Source organism: Malaclemys terrapin, chromosome 4, assembly GCF_027887155.1.
Source record: "Malaclemys terrapin pileata isolate rMalTer1 chromosome 4, rMalTer1.hap1, whole genome shotgun sequence".
In the NCBI taxonomy this organism is placed as follows: Eukaryota; Metazoa; Chordata; order Testudines; family Emydidae; genus Malaclemys; species Malaclemys terrapin.
The window spans coordinates 44845668-44861027 of record NC_071508.1 but is presented as its reverse complement, the minus strand read 5'-3'; the positions used below and the strand labels follow the sequence as shown (position 1 = coordinate 44861027).

At 44.5% G+C, this 15360-nt stretch overlaps 1 protein-coding gene across 2 annotated transcripts in view; it reads left to right on the top strand.

The window, feature by feature from the left end:
* The first annotated feature begins 1025 nt into the window (after window positions 1–1025).
* Window positions 1026–15360, top strand: part of MOB2 (MOB kinase activator 2) — a 164284-nt gene continuing 149949 nt past the window's right edge. The window contains exon 1 of one of the 2 annotated variants that reach the window (XM_054027787.1): window positions 1026–1290. In XM_054027787.1, coding sequence (XP_053883762.1) covers window positions 1274–1290 — 17 coding nt within the window. In that variant the 5' untranslated portion in view covers window positions 1026–1273. Of the gene's footprint in view, window positions 1291–2507; window positions 2694–15360 lie in introns of those variants that run through there. The other variant, XM_054027783.1, reaches the window with a different exon arrangement.

Genomic DNA, 15360 nt, shown 5'->3' with positions numbered 1-15360 from the left:
ACTCACTTATTACCGTATTTTCTCTAAAACTATCTCAGTTACATTATATTGACTTATTATCAAGTTTTTATAAAACCATATAGACTGCACAACGTCACACCCAGCCCCACCCCAGAGCCTGCACCCCCAGCCCAGAGCCCTGACCCCCTCCTGCACCCAACCCCCGCCCCCCATACCCAGAGCCCCCTCCTGAACCCCAAACCCCTCATCCCCAGCTCCGTTGGGTCACGGACATCAACAATTTTCTTCAACTGGGTCACCAGAAAAAAGTTTGAAAACCACTGCTCTATAGGAAGTGCATGTAGCCTTTTCTTAGGGGGCAAGGCCACCCCCCTACTAACCAGAACTCAAGAGTCCTAGCTCCCAGCGCTGGGTTTGAGCAGCTAGGCCACAGTGCCTTCTACTAGCAATAGATAACTAACAATATAACTATCATTAATAATTAAAACACCCATAAGGAATGGTAAATAATTAAATAAATAATAATACCCAGCTCTTAGATATACTAATCCCCTAATGGGCAAAACAGTAATAAAGTAAAACCCCATCACAGTGATGGGCCCATGCAATTATTAAACAGGAAGCCAATAGAATGACAAAAACGAGGAGTCCGGTGGCACCTTAAAGACTAACCAATTTATTTGGGCATAAGCTTTCGTGGGTGAAAGCATATGCCCAAATACATCTGTTAGTTTTAAGGTGCCACCAGACTCCTCGTTGTTGTTGTGGATACAGACTAACGGCTACCGCTCTTATAAATGCAATAACAGTTATTCAGCAGTCCGGATCGGGGGCCTTCCGGTTGCAGATGAGACACCCTGCCTGGTGCGATCCGCACAGTGGGGGCTCCACGTGTCCCCAGCCTAAGCACCAGCAGGCGTGGACTACGTTTCCCATAGTGCCCCGGGTGGGGAACATTTCCGGGTTAGCAGCAGCAGGGGGCGGGGCCTGTGTGTTTACTTCCGGCCTCCCTGGGAGTGTGTCTGAGGCTAAGGGGACCCGGCGCAGCCTGGCAGCAGGAGCGTGAGCCTGGCCGAGCCGCCCGCAGGGGGGAGAGAGAGAGGAGGGGCCAGGTGGGGGCGGGAGCCAGCCCCGCCGCCGGGGGTGGGGGACGGGACCGGGCAGCCCCATGCGCAGCCCCTGAGGCCGGAGCGGGTGGTGAGCTCGGGCAGGACGCAGGAGCCCGCCCGCCTCCCGCCCCGGCTCCTCCCCGCGCCCAGCGGGCGGCGCAGCAGCGGAGCAGGCGGCGGAGCAGGAGGCACCCGGGAGAGCCATGGACTGGCTTATGGGGTGAGTGGCGCTGCCGGGACCTGGGGGTCGCGGGGGTGCAGCTGGGGGTGGGGGTACAGCTTGGGGTGAGGTTGGGGGCATGGCTGTGCGGGGTGCAGCTGGAGGGTGCTGGCCTGAGGCTGGGGGTGAAGTGCAGGTGGTCCAAGGTGGGGAATCCTCTTGCTCTGCCCAGTGGAGACAGGCTCTTGTGTCAGCACCACAGTGATGGGTCCCTTGCAAATTTCTCCTCAACTAGTCTGGCTCGGGAGGGGCAGGGGCTAGGGGCCATGTGTGTGTGGAGAGGCATGGGGATTTCTTGCCTGGCTGTGAATGCAGGTGATACTAAGAGTGGTAAGGAATTTTCCCTCTTATCTGGGGTCAGGAGGTGCCTCTAAGCAGCTGGTGGCCACCGGCTGGTCTCTGAGTGACAAGGAATACACTGACATGGGGTAGCTTTGGGTGACATGGGAACCCCATGGCCTAGTTTGAAATTCATAGGGATACCAGGGGACATGGAGAACACAGGAATTAGTGAAAAACATCAGAGTGAAAGCCTCTTAACTTTTCCCTGAGCTATGTGGTGCCATCTGATAGTGGCCATAAAATGTAATGTATTATAGAAACTGTTGGTTACACCTCAAAGGTGGCAGTTGGTGAATAGAGGGGTGTATTAGGGTGGTAAGGGACTCTGTCGTGTTGAGAAGCATGGGACTCCTGCTAAGGGGCAAGAGAAATCCATGACTAATCAATTGTTCAGGGCTGAGAAGACAGTACGTGTGGTCTCCAGCAGTGACATTGAGAGGAGAAATACTGTATTAGAATGTGCTTATAGGGCTACACAGTGTCAAGCTTGTAAAATGTTTGGGGTTATTTTTGGGTACCTTGTCTATTGCTTGCTATGTGGAGGTTTACTGGTTTACAGGGTAGGAGAGATGCAGAAAAGAACTTTCCCTGTTCTGCAAATTAATCTGTATAAGAGCAACTAATTTCTTTCCTTTTTTGGATATAAAAAAGGCAGGCATTGCATGTCTCAACACATTTCTATCAGTGTAGTGAGACTGCTATTTCTGCAGCAGAACTTTAGCTCTGACCTAGGAGTTTGCCAAGCTCTGATCTGAATGGCTTGCTGGGGAGTGGAGGAAGACACCTCAGCATAGATTAAAACCAAATCAGTGCCGTGCCAGGGGACTTGGATAGCATGGGATTAATAGTGCTAATTACACAGAGACAGAAGGTAGAAAGCGATTTGCTGCTGGTTTTATGTTTAAAAATCTTAGTCAGAGAGACACATGTACAGTAGAATGGAGTGACCTGATATATTATCGGTGTCCCAGAGAAAGAGATTTGATAGCTTATTACAAGAATTTTGCTGATGACCTGTACTCGGGTGAACTGAATAATTGTGTTGCAGAATCAGGTGGACGGTAAGTTTATGATTCAGTGACACTTGGTCTTAAGTTAGTTGGCTTTGTACAGTAGTTTGATCCTGAGTGTGATGTTTTATCATCTGTGTTGCGTCCTCCAGAGTATGACAGCCCAGGCTGTGGTCCCATTTTCTAGTGCTATCTGTGTTGCTAGGTCAGGTAGTATGTTTTTTACATGGAAAAACTACCCAGTTCCACTTCTTCTTTTTCTTAAACTGAAGTAACTGGATAATTGGTAAACTGACAGCATTTGTCTGCCTTGCTCTTTTATTAAGAAGACGGATTTCTTTGGACTGGATATGTCCAACTCTAGATCCAGTTGTCAAGACTTCTATAACTAGTATTAACTGTAATGTTGACTATAAGCTAATGGGCATGAACTCCTGTGCATTTTCTGGGTAGATTGTTAGTATGACTTTCCTACAACAAATTAATTAATAGAAGTATAGTGTTTGAGACATGCAAGGCCTTTTTGTGTGATATGCATTGGAAAGCTGGCATCTTGCAGGTTAGAAGGAAATACTGTTGTTAGTTACTAATAATGAAGATGTTGGTGTAATTGGGTTTCTTTTGATAGTAGTTGCTAAAAACACAAAGGCAACTAAAGTGTACCATATTTACTTTATATAAACAGATCTAAACTGTCCACAACAATACTCAAGTTTCTTTAAGTGAAAGGAAGCCTCATTTAAAAAAAAAAAAAAAAAAGCTTATCCCAGTACTTAAACAGAAGACTTAGATGGCTTAAGATGGTTCCTTTTCACCCATTTTGTACAAACTATGTCATAAACTAGCCAAGAACCAAACTTTGTGATGTTACTAGACTTTCATTGTATTAGAATGTAAATTTTCTCATCATTCATATTTTTATGGTGGTTGGAAGTTTGCTATGTATTACTGCTGCCACTGTACATGTAATCTTTCCAGGGTGGGTGAACTCATGTTGGAGTGGAGAACGTCTCTTTGCCTACATTAATTTTCATTCATCCTGGCTTGTCTGTGAATTACAGGTTTGTTCTTTGCTGTTACCTGATACTTCTGTTAATGTCCAAACCTTATGTACATTGCAGTCTTTTGCATTGTCACAGGGTGTGTCTTCACAGCACAGTAAGATCAAGTTATAACTCAAGTATTACCCCTATCTTGACTCCTTTCCCCACACACAGATTTATAGTTCGAGAAAACTGCTTTAAGCTCAAGGTAGCTAGCCAGTGGGGGGACTGAAGCTGAGTGCTGCCGAAGCTTGAGCTAGGAACGCAGTGGGGATGCAATAACTTGAGTTACAACATGTCATCAGAAGATAGTCCAGTCATTCTATGCTGCTAATCAAATCACGGTGTGTAACTCACGTTGTTTGGAAATGTGGTTACTCTCACTCGAGCTATGTTAGCTTCAATTCCCCTAATCTGAGTGTGCTAATTTGAGCTAACTGGACTCTGGAGACACATTCTTTGTTTCAAAGTTTGTAGAAGTTTTGTTTGTGTGGACTTTGTGAATAATAAGGGGAAGGAAAACAGTGGGTGTGTGGTTGAGGGGGAGAGAGGGGAAGACAACAACCTCTTAAGGCTTGTCTACACAAATTGCTACAGCACCTTAGTGAAGACACTACCTATGCCAACAGGAGGGGTTCTTCCGTCAGTGTAGGTACTCCACCTTCCTCAGAGGTGGTAACTAGGATGAGGGGGAAAATGACCTACTGCTGTCTATGCCAGGTGTTAGGTTGGTTTAACTGCGTTGCTCAGGAGTGTGGATTTTTCACACCTCTGAGCCCAGGTAGTTCTACTGACCTAGGGTTGGTCCACACTAACCCCCCACTTCGAACTAAGATACGCAACTTCAGCTACGTTATTCACGTAGCTGAAGTTGAACTATCTTAGTTCAAACTTACTGCGGGTTCACACGCGGCAGGCATGCTCCCCCGTCGACTCCTGCTCTGCGAGAGGAGTATGCAGAGTACCGGCGTCGATGGCGAGCACTTCCAGGATCGATCCGGGATCGATTTATCGCATCTAGACAAAACGCGATAAATCGATCCCAGAAGATTGATTGCTTACCGCTGGACCCGGAGGTAAGTATAGACGTACCCCTAATTTCCTAGTGTAGACCAGGCCTCAATCTGTCGAAGTGGGTGCTTCCATCAGCAGCACTATGTGTGTCTAAGTGAAAACATTCTTCTGTTTACTGAAAAAGAAGCTTATGGTATTCAGTTTATTACAGCAGAGCTTTGAATAAATGTCAGTCTGCCTTATCTTCAACTAAAACTGCAATTCTTTCCAATCTCTTGTAAGTGAAGGGAGGCGCTGCCGAAAAACCCGCACAAAGAGGGAAGAACAAAATGTTGCCCTTTGGAACACCACAGTTTTTTGAATGAATTTCCTCTCTCACTTCTGCATATTAAGCTTCATCAGCCTGTTTGTTTTCTAATGTCGCTGTGTATCAATGAGACTAATATGGAAAGAGTACAATTCCTTCTCAATAAACTCTTAATACTGTGTTAAATGTGTTAGTACTCCCAAGAACATTTGTTTCCTCATGTTGTCAATCATATTTTTTCTTGAAGCTCTGGACTGGAAAGTGCTCTACATGTTAAACTTTGTATCATTCTAGAAACTGGCTTTCAAAGGCAAATGAAAATTCGTTGTTTAAAATATAAACTAGGCAGCAACAGCGGCTAACCATGTTCTAGCTTCCCACTATTCCAGCTCATCTCACATTTATTGCACTTAGGCCTCTTTATTCCTTAAAGGTCCTGTACAGTTGAGTGTTGTGTTGGGAAATGGGGGAAGGGGAAGTTCTAATCATACCACAGAGGGCAGCAGCCTAAGTGTCTCAGATTGCCACAGAGCACTTAATACAGAAATAGAAACTGGAGCCTATAAACAATGATGAATTTGTCAAAGATTAGGCAAATAACAGTAAGCTTGGCTGGCCACACACCAGAACTTCACTGTGATCAGTTTGGTCAATTGTTGTTCTCTCAAATGCCTTAAAACTGTTGAAGTTCTAGGAGGAGAAGCTGCATAACTGAGCTGTTGGCATACATACAATCCCATGTCCGTTTAAGACCCAAATAAATGTCTTATCTTTCTCCTGAACATTGCCATAACAATGTTACTGATTGAAGGGTGTGTTCTTTGGTATATATGTGCAACTCCTATTAGTTACAATGGGAGTTGTGTCTGGAAAGAATAGAACAATAAGTTGTGCAATATCTTGGATCTTTATAAATAGAAGAGAGAAAGCTAAAAGTATTCCCATTGTACATAGAAAATATGTACCATGGCTTTGATTGGAGACCACAGATGCTTGGATTGTGGCGTTCATTGACATCTGACAGGAATCTAGACTATACACTTAGTAGTTCATTTTGAAATAGGATTGATTTGCTGTTAAAGATTTTGGCTCCATTTGTAACACTAAATTTAAAGTAGCAACAAAGACAGATATTGTTCATTCAGTTATGAAACCTTTTTAATTTGAACTTAAAATTCTCAATTGTTTTGAAAATGCAGTTGTAAATCTCACAAGCCTTGATTACTTTTTAAATACTGAGTTCTGATTAAATAAATTGTAACATCTATGCCCACCGAAAAATGACTTTGAATATGCAGAACAGCTTTACGTTACATAGACATTTTTAAAAAGAAAAACCAGTTTGCCAACAACTACCTGTTAACTACAAATTACTGCTTTATGGAAGGACTGAGGTGGAGGGAGAAAAATGAGTGAAAATTGTGTAATTAAAAAGAACGTCTTTGTATTGCAATAAGCTATAATGTTTCCTTGTCTAATTTTTCTTTGTGCTGTCATCTTTTACCACGTGAAAGACCTTGCAACCTAAGTCAGTTTGCTGTAATCAAATGCTGTCTTTAGACTTGCGTGCGTGGATATTGTTTTCTGTTGACCATGTATCCGTATTCTATCCACAGTAGAGAATTGTGGTCCTTTGGAATGCTGGTAAAATGCAGTGTCCCAATACTGTGTCCAGATGTTTCACAAGGTATTTCCAGTACCAGTAAGATTGTAGAACCTCTGAGTAAGTCTTAATGCATTTGTCCAGACTGCTTCAGTTGGAACTGTTTCAGTGCAAGCAGGATAACATTGTAGCTACGATGCTTCCTTTGATCTTCCCACCAAGCTAGGGTGACCAGACGTCCCGATTTTATCGGGACTGTCCCGATATTTCCTTGTTTGTCCCGCGTCCCGACTGACATGCGGTCTGGGCTCTAGGCTCCGGGGCATTTCCTTGTTTGTCCAGTGTCCCGAAGTGCTCGCACCCCCCCCCCCTGCCCCGACTCTGCCCCCTCCTCCCCCGATTGGCTCCCTCCCCGAATCCTCGCCTCTTCCCCGGGCTCACCATTCCCCCTCCCTCCGCAAGCGCTGGAGGGAGGCCCGGGAGACTCAGGGGAAGCGCGGGGCCGGGGTGAGTAACAGTCCGGCCTGGTCCCTTGCAGGCAGGACTCAGTTGGGTGGTAGGGAGAGGAGGGGGGCGACCCGCGGGGCCGGGCGGCGGCTGTTGTTGTCACCCCTGACAGCGGGACTCGGGAGCAGCCGCTGCTGCAGCTCCCACTGCCGCGGGGGAGGAAGCGGCCATGGCGCTCCGCGGCTGCGGCGCCTCCGAACCCCCCGAGCCGGGGCCTGCTGCAGGGACCCAGCAGTGCGCACGCTGGGCCCAGCCCCTGGCCAGTCGCGTCTGGGCTGCTGCCCAGCTGGTGCTATCCCGCGGCGGCCCCGGGGCGGAGGCATCGGCAGCCCAGCCCCGTTCGTTCCCCTGCGGGACGGGGGGGCTGGGGCCTGCTGCCCCCACTCCGGGGCCGCCGCGCGATAGCACCAGCTGGGCAGCAGCCCAGACGCGACTGGCCAGGGGCTGGGCCCAGCGTGCGCGCTGCTGGGTCCCCGCAGCAGGCCCCGGCTCGGGGGGTTCGGAGGCGCCGCAGCCGTGGAGCGCCATGGCCGCTTCCTCCCCCGCCCTGGCAGTGGGAGCTGCAGCAGCAGCTGCTCCCGAGTCCCGCTGGCCGGGGGTGAGAACAGCCGCCGCTTCCCCTGAGTCTCCCGGGCCTCCCTCCAGCGCTTGCGGAGGAAGCGTTTTTTTTTTTTTGCCCCTCGCACCCCCCCTCCCCCCGCGTCCCGATATTTGTCTTGGGTGATCTGGTCACCCTACACCAAGCTGTCACAACTTCTTTCCACCAATTCCTGGATCTATACAGGATAGGTGATACTAATCTGGTCTTGCTTTTGCTCTTATTCTGACTCTACCTCTTGCTTCTCTCTCTCTCTCCCCCCCAGGGAGGAATGCAGCACACAACAGCTTATTAAAAGTAACTATTTAATTGTGCGATTTTTATTATACAATAAACATTATTCAGTAAAACTTTACAATAATGTTTTGTGGCCAGTGGATCTTTAGCTCCTGGAAAAAATACATATGTACACATGCTAATTTTACAGCAACACATGAATTTGTGCCTTACGGTGGGTTGAAATGGCATGGCAGTGAAGTGGTTGCCTCAGCTGTATCTCCCAGATTTAAAATATCTGAAGAGGGCACTGTACACCCTGGTTTAAATCCTCACTCATGCATATCCATGATATTTCAGTAGCCACTACTCAGACCTCTCTCCCCTAGTACTTGTACATTTCCTGGGGCATTACTACATGTGGTGTGGGAGTGGAGAATATTTAGGCAGCTTGGAGGGCTGTCCTCCCTTCACTCCTGTATCTGACATTTAGAGCGTGACGAGAAGAGGAAATAGTTCAACAAAATACAGAGACGTTATAGAATATAAACCAAGCCCCTTATCTTAGAGTATTGGTACCTGAAGTCAGCAGTGCTCATATAAGACACCAGGTACAGTTTACTTAAGCACTTGTTGCCAACTCGTGGCCTTCTGTGTTTTGAATGCAATTGAGGGAAAAGCCCTTGCCCATCATGATACGTTCACAGTGGGAAGAGCTATTGGACATAATCATTTGGTTACTTCATTGGTTTAATTCAACATAATTGACACCTATATATAAAATTTCACATGCAACTGTATACAAATTATATATGTACAGTAATATGTATACACAGTACATACAATTTACTGCCTAGCACACACCTGGTACCACAAATACCTATGCCTGGAATTATGGGATAAGTAGCACAATGTACAGGTTGGAGCAAGTGCTATGTGTGGACACAGTGCATTAGTCTACACAAACAGTGCATTAGTCTATTACTCAGTGTGGACACTAATCCATGTGACAAAGAATCAATCAAAGAGAATCTCAGCTGCAATGTTCAACCTTGTGCAGAGATCCAGCCCTCTAGTGTAGAAGGGTTCCATGATCTTACCTTTACCTGGATAAGGTCAATGTATTTTAAGTTAAAATGAAGTGGCAAACCTTCCCTTCCACTAGTAGGCTTCTGACCGACTTTCTTTTCCTTCAGGGGCCACTATGTGGAAGGCTATAACATCCTGCGAGTTGTAAAACTGTGGAGTGGTAGCATTGCTGCTTTGTAGCATCTGAAGCTAGTTAACAAAACCAGAATTTCATACTACTAACTATAGCACTGTAAGAAGACTTACGAGAATGCAGGAGTTCTTTATTAGAAAGTTGTGTATTCTTGAGGTAATGTCTAATTGAAAATGAACTTCAGTAGCATATACAGACTACTATTATGGGGAGAGGTCTTAACACTGAACTACTTTTTAAATAGCTAATAACTAGAGACTAAGGATGTACAAAGAACACTTAAGTTGCAATACTTCTACCTACGTCTGGCTTTACAAGCCAATAAGAATCAAATATGATAATTTTCAACTGTGCTAGATTTAATTTTGGCTGTGCTTGGACAGATGCATTAAATGTAAGGAATACAGCATATAGCTAGGAACAGTGAAGAAGTATGTGGCATGCTTTGCGTTCAGGTTGGCTGCTTCCCAATACAAGTGAACAGTTTAAGGTTAAAAGCAATATACTCCTGGCCTGTGCAGAACAGGCATTTGTGTAAGGAAGTATTTTAAGTTTGGGGATTCCTTGAAGCTAACTAATTACAACAGAATGTCCTATTTCTCTTCCCTCCTCCCCCAATATAAATAAAATAAAACATTACATTTCTACCCTCAGTTCTGTACATGGCAGTATCAGCATTTCCATCAGCTGACAATAAAAAGGCTAACTTGTTTGCCCTCATTCCTCTTTAGTTAGGGAAACCTTCTTTTTATAAGGTGACTTTGTTCCCCCCACGAAGCTTTGCTAGAACCTCTCTCAGCTGCATGAATATATGCTCATTTTGGTTTTTAACTGACCTCACAACAGGTGTTTCCCTTTTGTATAATCTCTGCAAAATCAGGGTTTCATGAGCTGTTTCTCCTATTTGGAGAGAGTTGAAAATAGATTCATAAAACACAGACCTGCACTTCCCATTCATACATATAATACCTAAGGACATGTTAAATCTATGCTCTTTGCACCCAAATAAACTTCGTATGTGTCACTCTACCTATCTCTAGACTCTATTAAAATGAAACTAAATGTAGTTTTGCGTGAAGGAAACAGATAATAGAACTGAAAGTATATCAAGATGGTCACAATGGGATTTTGCCTCTCTTCTGGCGAGTGAAGGCATGGGAAAGAGACTAATAATTCAGCTGCTGCTGCTTCTTTCATATGGCTGGGGTAGATCGCAACCATAACAAATTTATATCTAGATTTGATAGCCATCACATTCACCAGCTCACTGCTGTGGCAATGTCCTTCAGGCCCCCAGCGAAATAACTCAGATATGATGTGCTCCATTGTTTGTTTGTGCCTGGTGATCACAGTCACATACAAGTGTTTGCCTCATTTTCCATTTAAACAGGGTTTGTCCACATCTCCCATGAGATGTCCTGATGCGATTCAATCTGCACCAGTCTTCCTGACAAAGCAAAACCCGCAGTTCCTCGGCAGGGTCAACGACAAGCTGTTTGTTTTGAGCAGTCAAAATGCTCCATGTGGCTCTCCATTGAGCCTCAGCGTTGAAGTTGAGTGTAAGGGCCTTGATGCAGTTCCATAAAGGGTTGTGGGATTTTAATCTTGTCTTTGGCGGGTTCTGCAGGTCCTCATGCAATGGGATTCTCATGTTTGCCTTGACATGGTTGAGAAAGCAAGATGTCTGGGCAGCTCTTCTAATCTGTGGAGGCTGGATGTGTGATAGAACTGGGAGCCAGATATGAGCGTCCCTGACACTATGCACACAACGTTGTTGAGTTGAATATCCAGGAGTTGTGTGACTGCTGTGAGACCACACTTTAGCACAGTATTCAGCTGCAGAATATATACTTGCAGTTTGTAGGGCCTGTGGACTGAAGCCCCATGATGTTCCGGCCAGTTTCCTGATAAGCGTGATGAGACCTGACCTTATTGCAGTGTTCACGAGGTGTTGTCGAAAGGTCAAATTCTAGTCCAGGATAATGTCAAGATATTTTGGGTTAGCCTCATGGCTGACACTCTCACCACAGAACTGCACATCGAGTTTGGTGTTAGCCATTTTGTTGTTCAGATGGAAAGCTGTCACCATGGTTTTTCCCCCCTAAATTTCCAGTGTTGGAAATAATTAGCCATTATGCTAAGATCTTTGGTTAAGATGCAGGTTGATGGTATCGAGGCAATTCAGCAATTACTATACTAGGGATATCAAGAAAAGCTTGGTGTCCACTACTATGCTTCTGAGATATTTAATGACTTTGCATGCTGTGTTGAGCTTCGATTATTGATGAATTGCTTCCTCCTCTTGTCACTGCAGCTGCACTACTCTGCTCGTAAGTGAATTAAGGCTTCCTGTAAAGAGAGTCAGAGAGTCTGAAGCTGTTTTTGCTTTTTTCCTACCCAGTACTCTCAGTACAGGTCTGTCGCATCTTACGCGCGTTTAACATGCACGATTTCAGCTTTACGCGATTGGCAAAAACAAATAAAAAAAAAAAAGAGAAAAATAACAATTTGAATACTGTACCTGTAGTGCGGTTGATTCCGCCCACCGTTCAACTCAATGTAATTTTGACTATACGCGGTTTTTGCTTTACGCGCTCATCGCGGAACGGAACCCCCGCGCAAGATGAGACTCGCCTGGACTGCTTGTATCAGCCATACTTGGCCCTCCTTTAAGTTTCTTTCCTGTTTGCTTTCTGTAGAGGGCACAGCACAGGGATGCTCATTCCTACGAAATGTTTACAGAAGCATGTGCACATGTAAACAGATATCCTTAAAATTGAATTAAACATACTTGAGGGGGGAACTGTGCTTTTTCACGCACTCTGGGCTCAAACGTTGATCCACCCTGTATCTGTTAAAGTGGGGATTTTAATCAAATTCTTTCCTCACTGTGCTGCAACCCCCCCTGACAACACTGCAGGGTGTAAATCTGGGATGAATGTGGCCCTCAGTATATATTGAAAACGCTTATTGTCACTGTGATCCCTTTTTCCTGAATCCTTTTTCTGTCTAACATGACATATGTTCATCATATATAATGATGCATTTTAAGATGTCTGGATTTAAGCAGAAATGAAGTTCTGTCTTTAGTCTACTGGCAATGTGTTTACTGAAAAACCCTTATTCCTAGAACTGTTCTGACATCTGTAGTAGTGCATAAACAGAGCCACTATCACTTCAGTTCCTTTTAAGCATGGACTATATTTCCACTAACTGATAAGTAACTCTGAAGAAAAATCTTTCAAGCTTCCATCTGTGTGTCGCATACAACGACAAGAAAATAAACTCTTAATAAGCAGTTGGCAATGTTTTCCTCTGACTGAGAGCAGAGGATGAGGAAGCAGGTACTTGTTAATTTAGGTTTAGCTTCTACAAATGACCTCCCCAGACGCAGGCCTTCAATGGATACACCTGGGCAGATTCATTACGAGGCTGTAACTCTTGATGACTTCCACTTGCCAATTTCCATAGCATCTGGACATATGGCAAATATTAGAAGCAAGTCGTGCATTATATTAAGCTGTTTGCAATGAACAGTACAAACAATGAACGCATTTAAACAAAACTTACTGAGCTGATTCTCTTTACTGGTTGCCCAATCATGTATCTTTCCTATTAGCTTAGCGGGCTACTGGAGAGAGACCCTGACTAGCCAAGAACAAGTATTATTGGGGGTAGGCTAGTTATCTCACAGTGGATAACAAAGAGATGGCCTCAAGTCCTTGTTATAATCATTCTGTGGCAAAACTGCAAATGTGGTGATAACTGGATGTTTGTCATGTGAGTAATTTAAAAATTATCAATGGATCTAAAGCAAGCTTTGCCTAGCGAAAACAGGTGTGTAATGCATCTGGGGGGAGAGGGAGGTTTGGGAGCTTTTGATTGAATGCAGCAGTCCTGCCCAGGACAAGTTTCAGGAAGCAGCAGTTTGGATCAGCTCTTTTGGTGGGCTGCATGGCTTTGCACTATCGGAAGCTTGTGGCATCAGTCACTGACAGTCCGTCTACAAGAATCATTGGATGCCCAGGGACGTTGAGATTGGAAGTGTAAAATTAACAAAATTTGGGATTTTTAAACAGCTGCATTAAGCAAATCTGAACTCTCCTTTGCCAGGTCTGCGTACACGGGGGCTGTTGATCAAAGGCAGAATTTTAATCCAAGTCTCAAAGTGAAATGCTAGTGATTAAACTAGTGTATTACCTTGTATCCTTTTCTGCAGTGCACTGTTTCCATTCCCTAGTTAACAAGATGAGGAGCCTGTGAAGCTTGTTTACTGAATGCAGTTTTTAAACATCCTTGTTAGTAGTATTCCACCCACTTTATTCTGGAATACAAAAAGCTGAGGCTGCTTCTCTTGCCATAGCAAGCTCTGTAAGGAAGGCATGTGATGCCTTGGCAGTGACACATTGGTTTTGGTACTGTTGAGGATTGTTAAATCAGTGAGCCACACGAGCTCTCCCTAGTGAATGAAGAATAAACTTGGTCTTATTAAATGTTCTTGCCAGAGATTGTTCACACATTTTGGGCAATTGGACTCCTAGAAGTTTCCCCATTCTTGAGACAGCCTCTTCTGCAGGAGTTCTAAATCGCCTCACTTTAGAGTTACACTTGTCATTTTGACTTTTAACCATTCAATAGCAGCACAGAAAGAGTTTTGTTTGTTTTTGTTTTGTTTTTTTAAAGGGAGGGAAAACAGCAGTTTGGCTGCTGAAGGCAAGTTCTCATAAGGCAAGGCAAGGAGAGAACCTAGTCAGGGCAACAGTTCTTCACACAGCCTGTAAAGCTGGATATTTGGCTCCTGTGTCAGAAGGGAGATCAGTGGCAATGGAAATAGGACAGTGGGCATTTCTCCATTATGCACCGCTTACAGTTAAACAGATTATGTGAATTCAAGTTTCAGCTAAATGCTTGCTTCTCTTCACAGTGTGGAAGCACAATAGCAAGATCAAAAGAAAAGGGTAAAGAGGGAAGAGTCCTAAATGAATGTTGGAGGCTAGTCTGTGCTCCAGCTTACTATTACCATAATACAAGAACAATGGTGTAGCTGATTAAATAAAAAGGCTGCAAGGATGTAACAGTAATGAAAAGCAATGCTTAATAAACCTGTGGAACTGAAAGTTGTATAATACCACTAAAGCAACTTGCTTAGTATAATTCTATAAAGATTAGATCATATTAACCAGAGTGTTCTGGGCATTTGTGCTAGCTAGGATAAAAATGGCAAGTGTTTTCTGTCCTCATGTGTCAAAGCATAAGCTGATCTGCCAGAGCCAGCAAGAAACTTTCCCCTACAGAGGTTTATGCTGCCTTCTGAATCAGTCCATCATTGCCGTTGTCAGAGGCAGGATATTGGACTCGGTGGACCATTGGTCTTTTTCATTATGTCTGGCCCTATGTTTCAGACAGCTCTCTAAAATATATTGAAATATCCTTTCTTCCTATTTGAGAATAGCCTCTCCTCCAATTTAGCTGCAAGCTGAAATATTTGTACTACTTTTACAGTAGTAATAAGTGCACTAGTTCATTTAATTTATTATTTGGAAGTTTTAAAAAAATGGCAATTTCATGTATCTGCTCCAGGTTTTAACTTGGTGCTGTCTGTGACTCTCTGAGCATTTGTGTTTCCTTGAGGTCATCATACTGGAGGCTTAAGAAACAAATATCCCTCCTTCCATGCTTTTTTAGATGATGTGAACTTCTGACAGTGTCCCTATTATGGAGCTATGGGTCACTTCTCCTGTTGTCATGTTTCATCCCCACCCATGTTGTAAGTATGGTAAATTACAGCAGCTTAGTCTGTAAAGATGCCAGGATCAGCCTTTGCTCCTGATATTTACTGGTCCCCAAAGTTGTCACAACTTTGAGACCTTGTCTGTCAATGAGCATATGTTAATACTTGTAATGATTTCATGATACTGGGGGAAGGGAATGGACAGAATTGTCTGTTTAAAACACTACACACACACACACACCCCCCCCGTGCCGCCGCGCCCCCTTCTTCCCCCCCCCCTCCCGGTGACCAGACCCAGTTGGACTTTCTGGAGATTGAACAAATATCCCAGACTCTTGTGACACTTAATCACTGTGGTATTTAAACTTAAGTTGTTTTCATTGTGACAGCTGTGGCAATCTCCTGCAATATCTTTGGGAGATCTTACTGTACTAAGTTTAGGTATGGTTGTGGGCCTGGAACTAAGAACAGTGTGGG